The 20,157-nt window shown below is 43.1% G+C and overlaps 1 protein-coding gene across 4 annotated transcripts in view; it reads left to right on the forward strand.

Moving 5' to 3' along the window:
• RPS6KC1 (ribosomal protein S6 kinase C1) overlaps positions 1–20,157 on the forward strand; it is a 115,528-nt gene that overhangs the window by 58,595 nt on the left and 36,776 nt on the right. For all 4 annotated transcript variants that reach the window (XM_048490853.1, XM_048490769.1, XM_048491016.1 and 1 more), the window contains one exon: positions 18,412–18,459. In XM_048490853.1, the coding sequence (XP_048346810.1) occupies positions 18,412–18,459 (48 nt within the window). The remainder of the gene's footprint in view (positions 1–18,411; positions 18,460–20,157) is intronic.

Raw genomic sequence — 20,157 nt, forward strand, 5'->3', positions numbered from 1 at the left:
ACTCAGGATGCAGGTGAGACGGTCCTGTAGGTATGAGGGCCCCAGGCCGTAAAGGGCCTTAGAGGTCAAAACCAGCACCTTGAAGACGATCCAGAATTCCACTGGTAGCCAGTGCAGGCGGCACAACACGAGGGTGATATGATCTCTAACTGAGACCCCCGTGAGAAGACGAGCCGCCGCGTTTTGGACCAGTAATCCATGAACATCTGGAGCACCATAGGTTGGCCACCCCTGATCTATGACCAGCAGCAGTTTCTCAAGGTTTCAGGTGGAGTCTTTCCCAGCCCTGGGTCTGCTGGGATTTGAACCTGTGATCACCTGCGTACAAAATATGTGCCGTACCACTTTATGTTCTCTCTCCAATGCAGTTTAAGATTATGCAAAAATTAAAATGAAAAATTATGATATCCTTGCATAAAAGTTGCAGGGTTGTTTATAATTCACACAGATTATTACAAAGACGATAATATATGTGACCTTAATTTACAATATCTTGCTCTGGGAATTCTGAAATACCATTTGTAAAGGAATTGAGGACTAATTTAAACAGATAGTTTCTGTGTTTTGTTTTTTATAATTTCCTTTAAGATTCTTTTAAAAATGCTTTTCTACTTCTTAGAGATGAAAGTCTCTTCCTATGGTAGCTCTACATTTCCATTAAAAAAGAGGTTTTGTCTAGTTCAGTCAAAAATCAGTATAATTATTTCCACTAACTTTAACAAGAGCTATATGATAGTATTATAATTTAATTATAGTATTAGTTATACTCTTGTGTATTATGGTAAATGCAACTATTAATCTGCCTTTTTAAAAGTATACATTTAACCTTTCTAAACTGCCAGTTAATTACCCTGCTTCCAGGGTATTCTGTGGAATCTTTCAGTCTTTTGACTCATTTCCAATACTGATATTAAAAACTAAAATGTCATTTTTTAAGCTAATTCTGTGTATCACTTATGTTGTCCCTCATTACTTTGTGCTCCAGAGCCATAAAATGTTCCTGTGTAACAAGAAGATGAGGAAAAACTTATACTGAAACTCAGGGATGTAGGTATAGATTTTTAATGGGGGTTAGGAGGCCACACCCCACCGGCCTCTCTAGGACATGGCCACTCTCCCACTCTCTGGCTCTCCAAGGCTGAGGATAGCAGACTCCCCCGCCCTGGCCTCCCCTGCCCCCCATCAGCTGGGCTCTCAGCTGGCAGCTGGCAGTTCCTTCTGCCCTCCCCTCTGGGCAGAGGCATAGAGGGAAAATGGAGCCCAGTGCAAAATCTGAGTTTTCGCCTCGCAGTCGCTGTGATGCTGGAATTCAACCCCAAACAGCATCACTTTCAATGGTGTTTGGGGTCCAGAGCCCACCCTCCTTTAAATCCACCTTAAAGGGAGAATCTGGGGTCCCAATAACATTGAAAGTGATGCTACTTTAGAGGATTATCCCCACCGTGAAACAGCATCGCTTTCAATGTGGCATAGTGGCTAAGAGCAGGTGCATTCTAATCTGGAGGAACTGGGTTTGATTCCCCGCTCTGCCGCTTGAGCTGTGGAGGCTTATCTGAATTCAGATTAGCCTGTGCACTCCCACACAGGCCAGCTGGGTGACCTTGAGCTACTCACAGCTGTTTCTTCCTCTCAGCTCCCACCCACCACAGGGTGTTTGTTGTGAGGGGGAAGGTCAAGGAGATTGTAAGCTCCTTTGGAGTCTCCTACAGGAGGGAAAGGAGATAAATCCAAACTCTTCTTTCTAGTTCGAGGGATTCCTCAGATTCTCCCTTTAAACCCATGCTGAAGGGGTGGATTTAAAAGGAGAATCTGAGGAAATTTGGGGGTGCCTGCTGTCAGGCAATTGTTAAGCTAGCAGCACCAAACTTTTAGGGTATATCTTTTAGGAGACTCTCCAAAGTTAGGGACCTTCAAAGGTGTAGCCCCATCTCCCATTACCTTCCATTGGAAACAATGGGGATGGGGCACCCCTTTGAAGTCCATAGCTTTGGACCCCTGACCAAACTTCACAAAACCTGGGTGGTATCAATACAAGACTCTCCTGACGATACCTCCCAGGTTTGTCTGTGGGTGTCCAAAGTTAAGGGACCCCTCAAAAGTGTAGCCCCCATCTTCTATTAGCTCCCCACAATGGAGGATGGGTTCCCCCCTTTGGGAGGCCATAACTTTGGACCCCTGAACCAACCTCACCAAACCTGTAGTACCATCAGAGAGTCCCCCCAAACAATCCCTGAAAGTTTGGTGCTGCTTAGCCTAAACAATAATGCACCCCCCTGCAGGCCAAAACCAAAAAAACACTAAAAATATTTTAAACCCCACAACGTAGGATGAGCTCGACATGAATGTGGGGTCTGAACCCCGAGAACCCCCACGTCCTTGCTGAAAATTATTTAAATATTTTATTTGGGGTTCCTCCCATACTAGAGAGTCTAAGCAGCTTAGAAAAAAAAAATAACAACTTGAACAAAATAATAACATGCCACCAGTAGTATTTTATATAGAGAAATTCTAATGCTGGTTCTAATGAATCACAGAAAAATCCTCAACTGGTTTCAAATGCTTTGGCTGTCACAGGGCCACAGGTTACGCATCCAAGGGCCAAGATTCCTTTTGTTGTGACCCATTGGCTCAAGACATCTAGTTAGACCCAGACTAGAAGAACCTGCAAAAGGAAACCAATGGCAGATACTCTCAGCCCAGGTCTTGCTCAGATGTTTCCCATTTTCTCTTTTCCAGCAGTCTAAGGTGAGACAGATTAGAATTTTACGATCTCTGCTTTACCATGGTGAGGTTGCCAGGATTAATTCTTATAGCAATACCTGATCACTTCAGGCCCCTTTCTACCAGGAAGCTCACTGGCTGGCCTTGCACTGGTCACTTTCCTCAGCTTGACTCGGGTTGTCCTGAAGCTAACATGTTAGAGAGAAGTGAACTATGCACACCTCCTGAGCTTTGTGGAGTAAGGGGTGAAAAAAAATCAAAGAAAGTAAGATTTGTGGGAGGAGGAGAAAGAGAGCAGAGAGAGGGGAGTCATACAAGCCTTTAAATGAGTTGTGAAGGGCAATGGATACTTGAAACCGCTGTTGCCTGAGGTGAAAATGACTTTCTGTTTTAGATCATGCCAATATGAATTTCAATGACAGTGAGAGGGAAGCTCCCTTAAGCAGAAAGGGAGCCTCTATGAAATGTAAGTTATTAGCTGACATTGCAGGCTGGTTCCTAATACGCATGATTGTGGGTCACTTGTGAATGTGGGGGATGAGAGCCCCTTCCCTGCCAGATGTGGAACCCTAAGGAAAAGGGAACTCGGATTTTCCCCACACTCTGTCCCAGCACTTCTGGGTCTGTTCATACCCTTTGTCAATCATCCTGACATCTCAAGGAAGGAGGAGGAGTTATTCTGTCACATCAACCTGACTTAAAGTAGCCATGGTACAAAATTATCTAAGCAAGTGACACCCTTCTAAGCCCAATGAATCTCAATCCCCTCCCCTCCCGGCAGCCGCTGTGATGCTGGAATCCACCCCAAAACAGCATCACTTTCAATGGTGTTTAAACTAGAGAGCCCAAATTCTCCTTTTAAATCCACCTTAAAGGGAGAATCTGGGGTCCCCAGTTAAACAACATTGAAAGTGATGCTGTTTTGGAGTGGATTATCCCCCACCGTGAAACAGCATCGCTTTCAATGTGGCATAGTGGTTAAGAGCAGGTGCATTCTAATCTGGAGGAACTGGGTTTGATTCCCTGCTCTGCCGCTTGAGCTGTGGAGGCTTATCTGGGGAATTCAGATTAGCCTGTGCACTCCCACACAGGCCAGCTGGGTGACCTTGAGCTACTCACAGCTGTTCGGAGCTCTCTCAGCCCCACCCACCTCACAGGGTGTTTGTTGTGAGGGGGGAAGGTCAAGGAGATTGTAAGCTCCTTTGAGTCTCCTACAGGAGAGAAAGGGAGGATATAAATCCAAACTCTTCTTCTAAACTGAGGACCTCAGATTCTCCCTTTAAATCCATGCTGAAGGGGGTGGATTTAAAAGGAGAATCTGAGGAAATTTGGGGGGTGCCTGCTGTCAGGGGTGCAATTGTTAAGCTAGCAGCACCAAACTTTTAGGGTATCTTTAGGAGACTCTCCAAAGTTAGGGACCTTCAAAGGTGTAGCCCCATCTCCTATTACCTTCCATTGGAAACAATGGGGGATGGGGGCACCCCCTTTGGAAGTCCATAGCTTTGGACCCCCTGGACCAAACTTCACAAAACCTGGGTGGTATCAATACAAGACTCTCCTGACGATACCTCCCAGGTTTGGTGAAGTTTGGTTCAGGGTGTCCAAAGTTATGGACCCTCAAAAGTGTAGCCCCCATCTTCTATTAGCTCCCATTGGAAACAATGGAGGATGGGCACCCCCTTTGGGAGGCCATAACTTTGGACCCCCTGAACCAAACCTCACCAAACCTGGGTAGTACCATCAGGAGAGTCCCCCAAACAATCCCTGAAAGTTTGGTGCTGCTAGCCTAAACAATGCACCCCCTGCAGGCCAAAAACCAAAAAACACTAAAAATATTTTTAAACCCCACAAACGGGTGGGCGGAGCTTCGGACATGAATGTGGGGGTCTGAACCCGAGAACCCCCCCTTACCTACGTCCTTGCTGAAAATTATTTAAATATTTTATTTGGGGTTCCTCCCATACTAGAGAGTCTAAGCAGCTTAGAAAATAAAAAATACAACTTGAACAAAAATACATAACATGCCACCAGTAGTATTTTATAGAGAAAATTCTAATGCTGGTTCTAATGAATCACAGAAAAAATCCTCAACTGGTTTCAATGCTTTGGCTGTCACAGGGCCACAGGTTACGATCCAAGGGCCAAGATTCCTTTTGTTGTGACCCATTGGCTCGCACATCTAGTTAGACCCAGACTAGAAGAACCTGCAAGAAAACCAATGGCAGATACTCAGCCCAGGTCTTGCTCAGATGTTTCCCATTTTCTTCTCTTTTCCAGCAGTCTAAGGTGAGACAGATTAGAATTTTACGATCTCTGTTTACCACAGAGGTTGCCAGATTAATTTATACCTGATCACTTCAGGCCCCCTTTCTACCAGGAAGCTCACTGGCTGGCCTTGCACTGGTCACTTTCTCTCAGCTTGACTGGGTTGTCCTGAAGCTAACATGTTAGAGAAGTGAACTATGCACACTCTCCTGAGCTTTGTGGAGTAAGGGTGAAAAAAAAATCAAAAGTAAGATTTGTGGGAGGAGGAGAAGAGAGCAGAGAGGGGGGAGTCATACAAGCCTTTAAATGAGTTGTGAAGGGCAATGGATACTTGAAACTGCTGTTGCCTGAGGTGAAAATGACTTTCTGTTTTAGATCATGCCAATATGAATTTCAATGACAGTGAGAGGGAAGCTCCCTTAAGCAGAAAGGGAGCTCTATGAAATGTAAGTTATTAGCTGACATTGCAGGCTGGTTCATACATGATTGTGGGTCACTTGTGAATGTGGGGATGAGAGCCCCTTCCCTGCCAGTGTGGAACCCTAAGGAAAGGAACTGGATTTTCCCCACACTCTGTCAGCACTGCTGGGTCTGTCATACCCTTTTGTCATCCTGACATCTCAAGGAAGGAGGAGGAGTTATTCTGTCACATCAACCTGACTTAAGTAGCCATCGGTACCATCCTAAGCAAAGTGACACCCTTCTAAGCCCAATGAATTCAATGGATTTAGAAGGGTGTAGCTCTGCTTAGAATCATAGAGTTGGAAGAGACCCTAAGGGTCATCGAGTCCAATCCCCTGCCATGACGGAATGCACAATCAAAGCACTCCTGACAGATGCCCATCCAGCCTCTGTTTAAAAACCTCCAGAGACTCCACCACATTCTGAAGCAGTGTATTCCACTGTCGAACAGTCCTTGCCATCAGGAAGTTCTTCCTAACATTTAGATGGAATCTGCTTTTCTGTACCTTGAATCCATAACTCCTTGTCCTACTCTCTGGAGCAGTAGAATCAAGCTTGCTCCCTCTTCAACATGACATCCCTTCAAATATTTAAACATGGCTATCATGTCGCCCCTTCTCTTATTCAGGCTAAACATACCCAGCTCCCTAAGCCACTCCTCATAGGTGATGGAATCCAGACTTTTTCCTACATTGGTCGACCTCCTCTGGACCCATTCCAGCTTGACAATATTCTTCTGGAATTGCAGTACCCAGAACTGGACATCACACTGCTGACTCATGTTTGTCAAGCCAGGTGTCACCCATCCTATATCTGTGCATTTCAATTTTTTCCTAAGTGTAGTATCTTACATTTATTACTGTTGAAATTCATTTTGCTAGTTTTAGCCCAACTCTCTGATCTGTCCAGGTCATTTTGAATACCGACCCTGGGGTATTAGCTACCCCTCCTGATTTGGTGTCATCTGCAGATTTGATTAGTATGACCTCTATTCCACCAACCAAGTCACTGATAAAAATATTGAATAGTAATAGGCCCAGAACAGAGCCCCATGGCACTCCACTAGCCACTGCTCTCCAGGATGAAGATGAGCTATTGGCAAGCACCCTTTGGTAAATTAATTTTCATTTGGTAAATGTAAATGAATGACACTGCAAAAACCTTATCTTTAAAATAGCCATTCCTTGTTTGCTGTGGCAATGATTGCTTTATCCAGACAGAGAAATATGCTGCTGATGCAAAGGAAGGACTATAAGTATAAAAAAGATAGCTCCTTTTTATATTGATAAAGAAGGTTAAATAAAAACTATGGCCTTAAAATACAGTGGGTAACTTTTGTTGAAGTTGTTAGGGTTTACTCTGTTTACTTTAAAATAATCAGAGATTGGTTCATTTTTTCCTCACTCGTCGTTCCATACACTCACGTCCCCTGTGACCTTGGTAGGGAGTTGCATAAGGTGACTAATGGCTCGCCATATTCACTCTTTCTGGTGGCTTGCCTGTTGCCCGCCTCTGGGCTTGTGAATCCCCTTCTGCTGACTTCTGCTGCATCCTTCCATCTCTTATCTTGGCACTTTGATGCATATGTTCTGAAGGTGGCCACCGTGACTTGGGGTGGCGGCAGATGGTAAACCTTCAGGCTGCCACCAGCTATGCTGGTGTTAAGTTGGTAACTTTGCGTTTGATGAAGAGTCAGCAGTGCATATGAAAGAGCTCTTGCTGCAGAAGTATCTTTTAATTAAAAAATTAGCATACTGAATCAGTTGCTAATTTCTCTGTGTTTTAAAGGTTTCTGAAAACAACTCTTTTCTTTAGGCTACATGGTGGTTATCTACCAACCAGTTTTGTCTTTAGTTATGAATGCATTTATTTATTGTGTACAAGCCAGCCCATTCTTTTCCTTTTGGTAAACTGAATTGTAGGCACCTGTTTACAATAAATTTTGCTGCCCTGAGTTGGATTCAGGGGAGAGAAGGAATTTTGATTCAATTAGCACCCTTCCTCACCTAAACCTGCTAACATGGAACCAAGGTTGCAGTTGTATATATTTATACAAGGTAGTAAACATCCATTTGGATTGCACCTCTTTTGATGTTTTTCAGGCATTTCTTGGTATCATGCCGTTAATTTCATAATGTAAGTGGCAATTCTAACTTTACATATTTTTAAAAGATATTTTTTACATTCTTTGCAGCCTTTCTCCAAAAGAAGTATTTTACTGCCATAGATATTATTGACATACTCCTGCAGTACCGTTTATAATAATTTGGCCTGAATTACATTCATTTGGCAGTTTTAGATTGCTGATTTGGTGAGTAAAGCTACCGTCAAAAGCACAGAGACTCTGCTGAAGTCTTGTTTTTTTCTGGCTGTACTTTTCGATATTATCTGTGTATTTATCTTTTAAGCATTGTGAGTGCTTTGCCGTCATCTTTTTTATTACTGAAGAAGAAAAGAAGAGACGTTTTGGCTACAAAATATTTAAAATAAGAGGCTTCAACTGTCGGTCCTGCAGCTAAATGCAGCCCCAGTATACAGACTAGCATCGAGGCAGAAGATGGTATTTGTGGCAGTAAACCTTGAGAGGATTGGGTGATGGGGTTGATGTGCTGCCCTACCCCCCCAGATGGCTCACTTAGATGTCACTTGGATACTTGGGTTGCAAACTTGCATGGATATGTAGGCGGCATCACATTGTTTAAGAAAAGCTGCAAAGGTATGTGGTGAGGGAACAGCTTAAAAGACCCTATAAGCCATAAAAATATGAAGTGTCTATTGGCATTATAGGTGGAAGTAATGTAAAAATATATGCAGGGCAGGGGAGAGAAGGTGGCATAATATGGTCTGATCTTGTCAGATTTTGGAAACTCAGCAGAGTCTGTATTTGGAAAAGAGATCACCAAGAAAGACTGCAGAGGAGGGAAATGGTGAACCACTTCTTCTTCTCAGTTGCCTTGAAAATCCCTTGCTGAAGTTGCCATAAGTTGACTGCGACTCGACAGAACTTTACACACTCTGGCAAGCACATCCACACACATGGTCCCTTGATGATTACTTCAAGCCCTAAAGGTAACTGTAAATGTTGTCCCCTGTGCAAGCCCAGGCCATTGCTGACTTATAAGGTGATGTCACATCCAAATGGTAACAGGGTAGTTTGCCCTTGTCTTCCTCAGTCATCTTCACTTTACCCCCAGCAAGCTGGGTACTCACTTTACTGACTTTGGAAGGATGGAAGGCTGAGACAATCTTGATCTGGCTACCTGAACCCGAATTCTGTTGGGATTAAACTCAGCGACTCGTCGCGATGCCGCCTCCGCATGGATGCGGAACGACGTTCCGAGCGAAATCAAACCGGGACGGGTCCCAGAAAGAACCGCATGGACGGTCCCAGAAAGAACCGGGAAGACGGCGCGCCGCTTAAGCCGGTGATTTTGCCGGTCCCCTAGGCTTCATACAACGCCTGGGTAAGGCGGAAAGGGCCAGAGTTTTGACTGCAGTACTGTAGCTTACCACACTGCTCTTACTTCAAACCCTAGTAAGGTAAAAATATCCTTGTAATTAGTCTGAACTAACATCTTCTGATGTGTCTCTTCACGGTCAATTTCCAGTTTTCTCCTTTCCAAAATCAAATGTGTTTTTCTTCAATTTCTTCTTATAAGGTGATATTTTACAAATGTTCCATTTCCTGTTAGAGACCTTCCTAATTTGTTTGGTTCACGGCTGTCTCTTAGCTAGCCCAGTTCAGGCTACCCTTTGCTCCTCCCTTGAAGAATTCTCACATCTGCAATCAGACTGTATTGCAGATTGGTAGCGGTTGGAATTATAGAAGAGCTCAGTGTTGGTTTAGAAAAGTTCTGTGTCTTCAAAAACTGTAGAAATAACGTAATGTGACTAACGCTGGTTGAGACACACCCTAATTTTGTTAGTTCTGGAATCTGGCAAACATTTGAGATGATGTGGGCTGATTGGGCACGGTAATCATTTGATGAAATGCTGTGACACGTCACAGCTGCTTTCCTGTGCCAAAACGGTGGTTCATCATCACCTGGAAATTTGTTGGTATTTGCCAGTAAGTGGTGAGCTGTCTTCTCATTACACAAAGGAGTGATGTAGCCCAGCAGTTATACAAATGGGCTCTGTGCAGTGGTTTTATTTTGCATTTGCTTTACATACTGAATAAAGTCACAAAGAAAAGAAATACCTCTGCTAAACAGAACGGAAGCAGCAGAATTGGTTTTCTTCTTTTGGCCACTGCATCCAACAATTAAAAAGATGTGTTTGCTTCTGCTTTCATTAAGAACTGAAATGGGTGGTTGGAGAGACATGGGACTGAACCTACACATGTACATATGGAATAATGAGAAGATACTGCTCTCCTAATAAAATATGCACATTTCATGTCAACATTTGCATGTCACTTAAATTGGCCTCATCAGAGGGTTAGAAAATAACCAACATAACACCAATTTTTATAAGGGGAACAGAAAATGCGAACAAGTGACAACTACTAATGTAGTTACATTTGCCTTCAGAAAGGGAAATTTCTCAAAGATGAGGGGGATAGTGCGCAGGAAGCTGAAAGGGAAAATCAAGAGAGTCAAAAATGTCCAAGATGCTTGGAGGTTATTTAAAAACACAGTCACAAAAGCTCAGCTGGAATGTGCTCCTGCAGGTTAGGAAAGGCAGCCTCAGTCCAAAAGAAAGCCACCATGGTTAATAAGGGACGTGCTTGAGGAAATTATTAGGGAAAAAGATGTCTTTTTAGAAAATGGAAGTCCAACTTAACCGATAGAAGAATACCAGAGAGAAATCACAAATGGTGGCAAAAGAGAAGCAAGTTAGCTGTAAAGGGAGGCAAAAAAAGGATTATGAGGAAACACATGGCTGTGAACATCAAAACCAGCAACAAACAAGTTCTTTCAAGTACATCGCGCTATGAAGCCAAAGCAAGGGAAGCTGTAGGTCCAAGCTAGGATGACAAAGGAACAAAGGGTAAAAGCAAAGACGACAGGGAGATTGTAGAAAAGTTGAATGAATTCTTTTGCATCTGTCTTCACCTAAGAGGAGGTGAGGCACCTTCCCGCACCTTGTCCAAGCTCTTAGGAGGCTTAACTGAGGAACTAACAAAAAGATAGTGGTAGACAAGGAAGAAGTTCTGGCAGCTTTCATTGAGCAAAACTAAATGTTACTAAATCCCCTGGCCCAGATTGTATTCACCCAAGCGTTCTTAAAGATGCTCTAGCAGGAAATTGCTGGATCTTCTCACTTTAATATGCAACTTTATCCTTGAAATCAGGTTCCATCCCTGAAGACTGAAGATGGCCAAATGTCACACCAATCTTTAAGAAAGGATCTTAGGGGGACCCGGAAATTACAGGCCAGTCAGTTTTGACATCCGTTCCTGGTAAATTAGTATAATCTGGTCATTAAAGATAAAATTATAAACATGGTGAAAAGCAAGACCTGCTGAGAAAGAGTCAGCATGGCTTTTGCAGAGGCAAATCCTGTCTTGGCTAAACTTACTAGAGTTCTTTGAGGATGTAAACAGGCATGATGGATAAGGGGAACCAGTGCGGACATTGTTCACTTGGATTTCCAAAGAAGTGCTTTTTGACAAAGTTCCTCACTCAGAGACTATGCCGCTGAGAAAAACTCAGCAATGAAGGAATAAGAGGGGAAGTTCTCCTATGGATTAAAAACTGGTAGAGAAACAGGAAGCAAAGAGCGGGTGTAAAATCGAAAATTCTCACAAATGAGAGATGTAGGGAGTAGTGTCCCCTAAGGATCCAGATTGGGACCAGTGCTCTTTGAATCTATTCATAAATGACATTCAAAGTAGGGTGGGTAGCGTGGTGGCCAAGTTTGTAGATGATACTAGCTCATGTAGTGGTGCGAGGAACCATAAAGGATTGCTAGGAGCTCCAAGCCGGACCTTGATAAATTGTGGTGAGTGGGCTAAGAAATGGCAATGCCCAACAAAACATGCACCATAAAGTAAGTCCAAAACTCTGACAGAAAGTTTGTGTCGCGCCATCAGCCCGAACGTGGTGATTTGGGGCGGCCCATTGATAAGGTTCCATGTAATGTTTCCAACTCCCAAATGCAGCTGCAAAAAAGGCAAACTCCTTATGCTGGGGATAATTAGGAAAGGAATTGGAGAATAAACTGCAAAGATTGTCATGCCCTTTATATAGCTGTGGTGCGACCGCGACTTGAGTACTGTGTTCAGTTCTGGTCAGCCATCTCAAAAAAGGATATTGAAGAGATAGAAAAAGTGCAGAGAAGGGCGACGAGGATGATTGAGGGACTGCAGCATCCTTCCTTATGAGGAAAGGCTGTACGCTTTGGGACTTTTAGTTTGGAGGAGTGAGACGCCTGAGGATACATGGATTGAAGTCTATAAAATTATGCATGGGTAGAAAATGCTGACAGAGAGAAATTTTTTCCTTTCTCACAAATACTCAGAACCAGGGCATTCATTGAAATGCTGGGGAAGAATTGTGAACTACTGTGCTGATACACTCTTCACTTAACGCAGGATTGGTGTTTGAATATGCCGCCACAGGAGGTGGTGATGGCCACTAACCCGGATAGCTTTAAAAGGGGCTTGGACAGATTTATGGAGGAGAAGTCGATTTATGGCTACCAATCTTGATCCTCTTTGGCACTGAGATTGCAATGTCTTATCAACAGTCCAGGTGCTCGAGCAACAGCCACAGAAGGCTACTGGCTTTTCAATATTATCCTACATGTGAACTCCCAAAGGCACCTGGTGGGCCACTGCGAGTAGCAGAGAGCTGGACTAGATGGACTCTGGTCTGATCCAGCTGGCTTGTTCTTATGTTCTTATGTTCTTAAAATTACAGAGAAATTAGCCTCTGTGTATACTAGTGGGAAACCTTTTTAAAGATTAAGCCTTGTTAAGGGAGATTCAACATCACTTCTGCAAAAAAAGCCTTTGTCAAACTAACCTTTTGGATTTTTCTGAGAATTCAGTAAGCATGTGAGTAGTAGTTGATCAGTTAAGCAAGTTAGTTCAAAAGCTGCCCACCAGTTGTAGTCAATATGATGGAACGTCTGGCATACCGTTGGTCTGTATTTGGTCTGTATTTCATATATTTTCCTCAGTTGTCTGTATTCATTCTCATACCACTTTTCTGTGGGTTCCTCCCATTCACTGCTGCCATAAGTCACCCCATCTTCTGTTAGCTTCTGCTGGGTTTGAAAGAGCTATCCTACAAATCACCTGTTTCATGGTATTCAAGCATCTCTGATCAGCAGTTTCTTGGTTGCCAGTCAAAATGCTGCCACTGAGAAGATGCAAAATTGTTTACAGCAAATCAGAAGACAGATTTGAAAAAAGAAAACTCGAACTAGGCTATTGATTGTAATGGGAAGGGTTCTCAGTACCTTTGGTGTGTCAGTGTTTATCTTCCTAAATTTTGTCAAGTCAGGCATTAGCACCAAAGTGGTCAAGTTTGTGGATGACTTCAGATTATTCAGAATAGTAAAATCCTAAACTCAAATTTCTCAAAACTGAGCAAAAATGAAGAATGAGAATAACTACAAGAAAGTGTGAAGTGGGACAATGGGGCAATAAAAACACGTTTTTAAACATATCAATTGGCAGTGTGACTGGATGGCATTGATTATGCAAGGAAGACATCTGTGTTGTGTGAATAGCTCAATGTGTATGGTTAGAGAGCTTGGGGACAATAAATAAGCAAAATCCATATTAGGAATTGTTAGGAAAGGGATTTCAATAAAATTACAACATGATTGCTTTATATTAATATATGTTATGGATCACAGTAAATGCTGCATTCAGGTCTGGCCACCCTTTGCAAACATATTCTGGTGCTGGAAAAGGCACAGAAAGCAGTGGTCAAGGAAATGCTTTCCCTTTGAGCAAAGGCCACAGCATTTAGTGAGGAAAAAGTTATGCAATTGGGTAGAGAAAGTGGACAAATTTGTGTTTCTCCTTTCCCAAACACTAGAATTAAGAGTCACCTGTGAAACTGAGCAGCAGTAACATTCAAGATGGACAAAAAAAATCTAATACAATATATGGGGAATTCATTGGAGTGATGATAGCTATTAGATTAAATAGGCATATTGATGTAGGATAGATCTGTTAGCATATATTAGCTGTTATAAGTAAATGGATCTTCCATATTAAGAAGCTATATGCCATTGGAAACTGCTTGCTGGGGGGCAGTGACATTCATGCCCTTCTTGCAGGCTTCCCAGGGGTACCTGGGTGGCTGCTCGGGAAAACAGAACCTTGGACTAAATGCTTCTTAAGGAAATTGTGTGGACTTTTCAGTTTGCTCATGAATTATATTGCATTTATTTATTTCATGTGTAGTCTGCCTTTTCTCACTAAGTGTCAAGCTAATAAAACAAGACTCGGATGAGCAGTGCCCTCAATTGTTAGGTATGTGTGTGATTCTGTCATTCCGCTATTCACTTTTTGTGGTCAGGACATCCCATTTTGCTTGTCTGTGATATCACTGAAAAACAGGGCCTGACCACAGATTGTCAAACCTTAACAAAAACAAAAACAACCAACAACAGTTGTCAAGAATTGGATGTGTGGCCTGCACTGAAGGTCATACAGGTTAAATTTGTGGAGAGCTGAGGAAAAGGGGCCTGTAGGTGATATGTTAGCTGCTCCTGATGCGATGGTGTGAGCATACGTTAGTTGCACACTGCCTAGATATAGATGAGCAAATATGAGGAGAGGAAGGAACTCTACTGTTAATTGTATTCATTCAATAATGATATGCTATCAAAGGTAATTATTTCATGGGGGTTTGGTTACAGCAGTTGTTTTATCCTGAAATGAAAGTCTGTTTGGGGTGCTTTTGATTGGGAAGACAATCATACCAAATTAGTCCAAATTAGATTTTTGTCTTTAGAAAGGTGAGTGAAGCCATGAGCAGTGTTGTTAAATTGGTGTCTTCTTGTCTACAAATGAACCAGCCCTCTTGAGGGTTAAAGAAGCTATTTACTCTGTCCTTTATGCTGAGAGCTTCACTGCCGATTAGTCTAGTGTTGGTATTTTTTAAAATGCTTGGCTCCTTATGATCTTCGCGTATGCTATGATAATATTAATATAGAGTCGTAGGTCCATTCATTAAGAAATGACTCTAAAATGAGGTTGCTGCACGTAAATTTGGAAAGCTGCAGATGTTGTGGGCAGACGTTTCTTTTTCGGAATTAGCCGTATGGCTAATAATTTCCAAGTGGCTAAAGCTCTTGTTAGCAAGAGTGCTCGGGTGTTAAGAATTGCCCTATAAATAACTTGAAGAAGGGAAGTTGAAGGTGCTTCTTTTTAAAGACTATTGTTAACTAAACATTATTGCCAAACAGATGGAAAGCATTCACCAGCCTGATGTTTTTACTCTAATTATATTATCTCCAGTCCTGTACGGCTCAGTTGAAGAGGTGCATCCAGGGGCCAATTTATAATCATTTAACCAACACCTGTTTGGGAGAAATTGACAGTCAAAGGGCACATTTAAAAAAAATCGCATATGTTCTTGTATTTACTGCCTCAATGTGAATGTTAGCTAACTGCAAACAAACTTGGTTGAAAAGACAAAGTCCCTGGAAAATTGATGCATCACTTTTTAACCATTTTTATCTCTTAATCTGCCTCATTCTCCAGCTATACAGGAAGAGCTAAACCCAATTTTCCTGCTATGATTTATCCCATCAATTCCTACTCTGTTTTTAAATAGCCCTGATTTGTAGTCATGTAAAATTTTGATAGAAAATTCACCAACCTAGCAGCATAAAATCAGCACTTGAGCCCAAGTAAATAAATTTCCAAGCCCCCAAAGCAGTCCACTGTATATATAGATACCACAACTATTGAAAGGTCATTAAGCGTCCACACGTTCATATGAATGAAATTCTGAATAGATTTTACTCCATTAATTTGGAGATAGATTTTTTCGAGCAAAATTAAAAATTCAATCTATTGCAGTTCTGTGCTTGCAGTAAGTAGATTGTTTTCTCTGATAATTAAGAAAGCTGTTACAATTAGTTCTACAATCATACAAGTTTATGCTGTGGAAATTCATTAAGTGTATGGAGGAGGAGAAGGAATTTGGATTTATACCCTGCTTTTTTCAACCATACAGAGTCTCAAAATGGCTCACAAACTCCTTCCCTTCTTCTCCTCACAACAGACAGGCTGGCCTATTATACACTGGTTCTGTGCCCCGCACTGAGGGTATGTCCCCTTTGGGGCAGAGTTTTGGTTGCAGACACGCTCAGGCTTGCGGTGTGGCAAATTCCAGAAGCCCCACTGTTTTTGAGAGTGGGGAAACCTCAGTGTTTTCCCTGGCTTTGGGGTTGCTGCTCCTTCTGGTCTCCCCCTCCCCACTCCTCACTCTCTGTCAGAGGGAGGGAGAGAGAAAGAGAGGAGGGGGAGGCGATGGCAGCAGCAGCAAAGGAAGAGCCAGGCAAAACCGCTGTTCTCTGGCACCAGTGGAGCATGCCTGGCAGCCAACTTCCCTGCTGGATAGAACGGGGAAAAGGATCCCATCAGGGGCGCACGCAGCCCACCAGCACTTCACCAAGGCAAGTCCACCTCCCTCAGACAATAGCTGGATCTGCTTCTTTTGTTTGTGACTTCTTTCTAAGTGGCTCGAAATCATTAGAAAAATCTTTCCTTGGACAGAGAAGAAGAACACACATGTGTTTACCCCCTTTCAACTTCTTGCCTTTCTATCGACTTTTGTGAAAAACACGATATTATTGCACAGAAATAATGATACAAACATTTAAAGAGCTTTGAAAGCAAAGCTGGCAATCTTGCAATGACTGGGAGTGACCCAGAAGTGGGGCAAGCAAGCCGCGCAGCAGACTTTATTCACCTTTTGGTATATAAACAGAAATGCAAGGAGAACCCTCTGTGGAGCAAACAGCCTCGGGGAAAGCGCTTCATGCATTATGGGCTGCTGTGAAGTAGGGCTGAGAGAGTTCTGGGAGAACTGATGCCCAGCCCAAGGTTATCCAACAGGCTTCATATGTAAGAGTGGGGAATCAAACCTGGTTCTCTAAATTAAAGTTCTGTTCACCTGCCCTTAATCACTACACCATGCTAATATAGGATTTTGTTACCTTTCCACAGCCTCCCTCACCACTCATTCGTTATTATCTTTCTGTATATTAAACTAGGTAGTTGGATCTAGGCTAATGTTCCATTGGGCCTCTCTGGTGATATTCTTGATTGTGTTGCAGTTTAAACATAGTGGATTTATTTTATTTTATTTTAAATTTGAAATAATGTTGAGCTAGGAAAATCCTATTCAAAAGCGCTAGAGCAGACCAATTTGAACAACTAATAAAATATCTAATAAGGTTGCTTACTTCTGTACCTGGTTTGCTATTATTCTATTTATTTTTTAAAAACAACAACCCCAGACTCTTATTTTTCTTGCACATATACCAGCAAACAAGTATAGGGATCACCAAGTACATAGCTGGCTGGAACTTGTCCCTCCCACAACCCGTTCTTCATTTATTTTAAACAGTTTTGTGCTAGTGCAAAGAAGCGGATGCCTGTCCTCCATTGAGCACATTTGGATCCAGTGTCTCTTTCAGTGTTGGTTGACCCACTCACAAGGTGCTCAGACGAGACTTCCTGCTCATTAGGTGGAGATTGCCCTGGGGTGCCAGAAGGCAGGGTGGGGGGTCGCCAGGGGAGTCAAAAGAGTCTTACATGTGGCAAGAAACAGCCCTGAGCAGAGCCTGGAGCTCAATAGCCACTTCCTAAATGGTAGGCAGAGGCAGGGGCATTGGTTGCCAGGGTTTGGTTGCCCAGCTTACCTTCCCTGCTGCTATTTCCCACCCTGCCCTGTGAAGGATAGAGGAAGGGTAGGTGACTGCCACTGCTCCTCAGCTACTGCTACTAATCTACAAAGCAGCCTAGCTTGTGGAGTGGTGGCAGGCAGCGCCTTGCCGGCTTGGGGCTGCACACGCCTGGGCTGCAGCAGCTTCAGGAGTAGGAACTCATCCTGTTACTCAGCCTGCTTCCCCCCTTCCTGCCACTCTCCTGCAAAGGAGGAAGGGAGGAAAAGCAGTCAACCGACAACTCCTGTACTGTTGCAGAGTGTCACACCCATCCAAGTCAGAGGGTGGCTCCTTGTCCACCTATATCCATATGTTCCCAGATAAGCGGGGCAGGTAGGTGCTAGGCCAGCAGTGTGTGTGTGTGTGTGTGTGTGTGTGTGTGTGTGTGTGTGTGTGTGTGTGGTTGGTTGGTTGGTTGGTTGGTTGGTTGGTTGGTTGGTTGGTTGGTTGGTTGGTTGGTTGGTTGGTTGGTTGGTTGGTTGGTTGGTTGGTTGGTTGGTTGCCAGGCTAGTGAGTGGCCTAGGGATCCAAAAGCCAACCTGTGCTCAAAGTGTGGAGTTGGCATTTGTGTGGTGCTCTGCCTGTGGTTGGGAGGATATGACAATCTAGAGCTTATTTTTGCTCTTTCTGCATGTATAGTCTACGTTCCAGGGCTATTTGTGAAGGGCATGTACACATTGTAATTCTGTAAAGGTATATCTCTTAAGATGGTCACCTAACCAAACATATTAGTTGATTAATAATATGTGGCTTGATAAATGTGCAGCCTGCATAAAGTTGCATGTGAATAAAACAATGATTCTAAGAAATAAATGTGTCAGAACAAACAACATCTTAAAAGTGGAATTACCTCTGAACAGTAGGGAGGATCCTTCTAATGTGACTCCTGTTGCTTTGTGTATTGGCGTTGTTCTAATGTCTGGTTAATCAACCCAGTGCTACAGCTCTAGTATCTGCATAAAAATATAATAAACTATTGTACATATTAGTGGGGTTTCATAAGTGACATTAGTCTGTAGGGGGAAGTCTTAATGGCTGATCAGTTAAAGCTCTTCATATTTATTGGACGCCTTTTTAAAAATGTGTTTCATTTAGGTATTACTGGTAATGGACACTAGAACACAGCAGACATTTATACTGAAGGTAAGTTAAATCATTATTCTCCTCAAATCACTTGGCATGCTGATGCAGTCATATTTTTAGAGTTATTGCTGTGTTGGTTCAAAGAAGGCAGAAGTAGCACATAAATTGGAGAGGCAAGCCATTCGTTCTGTCTCACTCATTGCTTTAGAACAAAACTATCAATTGTCCTCCTTAGTTCAGCCCTCTTCACTCTACCAATGTGTTAACAAGCAGGGTTTACGGAAATGAAAGTGATAATGTTGCTTACCCTGAATTTTAATCAGCACACTTGGCCAGCAGTTTCTACTTTTTACTCTTTTCCGTGTGTTCCATAATGTATTGCTATCTCCCCCCCACCCCCGCATTTTTCACTATTAGATAGAAAATCAGGGGGAAATTGCAGCCAAAGTTTTCATCATCTTTGAAATCTTTGTGATTGAGGGATCCTCAGTCCCAACAAAATAAGAGGTGCTAATTTGATGGGGGGAAGATCTGACCCAGGAACTGGATGTTTCCTGTTCTGGATGGGTTTGTACTCCTCCAAATGAGCAAGCTTATAGCTTGGGCTTGCTATTGGACCTAAGTCTATTATTATATAGACATGTATCAGTAGCAACAGTAGCGAAGTAAAGATCAAGGAAAGAATGCCTCAGAGGGCAGCGGTAACATAAAACAGGCTGGTCACGTATATCTTGTAGCAGCATTGATATATAGTTGCAAGCAGTTACATTGAATTAGGAGTGCATCTCAATCACTTAGATAGCATTCCCCCTGACGTTCAGTATATGTAACCAGCCTGCTTTATGTTACCACGGCCACCTGGGACATTCTTTCCTTGATATTTACTTTATGGCTTCACACGCTCTGTAGATAACTAGTCTTCCCCCTGACACCCTGGTCTCATGAGATACGGTGTTGTTGTTGTTGTTGCTCGTGGGGGCAGGATGCCAGGTGGCTCTCGATCACTATTTGTCACCGACCTTGGGGTGCCTCGGCTCCGCAAACTCTTTCAAACTTCTTGAGAAAATAGGAAGGGGACTGACAACGACGATAAAGGGGATGGCAAAGGCCAGGTTTGCCAGAACTGGCTTTGCCAAGCTTTAGTGCTCTGAGCTTATCAATAAACACTACTGATCAACAACACAGAGTCCATTTATTGGCTTAAGGTTCGAGACCTAACACCATATTACTGAGGAAGCATAGAGGTACAAGGAACTGAATGGGTTATCTAATCCACCCCTCTGTACAAGTCGGGAAATTCACAACTATTTTTCTCTGCCCCCCCCCCCCCGCAATACTCTCCCAGCAACTTTTTCTCCCCCCCCCCTCGCAATACTCTCCCAGCAACTTTTTCTCCCCCCCCCCCCGCAATACTCTCCCAGCAACTTTTTCCCCCCCCCCCCTCGCAATACTCTCCCAGCAACTTATTCTCTATGGCCAGAGGAAAGCTAAAACACTCCAGGATACCTGGTCAGTGTGGCCAGAAGGAGAATTCTTTCCTGGCCCCAAAGTGGCCATTGGCATGTAAGAAAGGACCATGAGAGCTGTGCACTGACTCATCCCTTCCCACCCTCTATCTCATAAAATCATAGAGGTGGAAGAGACCATAAAGTCTATCAAGTCCAACCCCCTGCCATGCAGGAACACATAATCAAAGCATCCTGACAGATGACCATCCAGCTCTGTTTAAAAACCTCCAAAGAAGGTGACTCCACCACA

Source organism: Sphaerodactylus townsendi, linkage group LG01 (genome assembly GCF_021028975.2).
Source record: "Sphaerodactylus townsendi isolate TG3544 linkage group LG01, MPM_Stown_v2.3, whole genome shotgun sequence".
In the NCBI taxonomy this organism is placed as follows: Eukaryota; Metazoa; Chordata; class Lepidosauria; order Squamata; family Sphaerodactylidae; genus Sphaerodactylus; species Sphaerodactylus townsendi.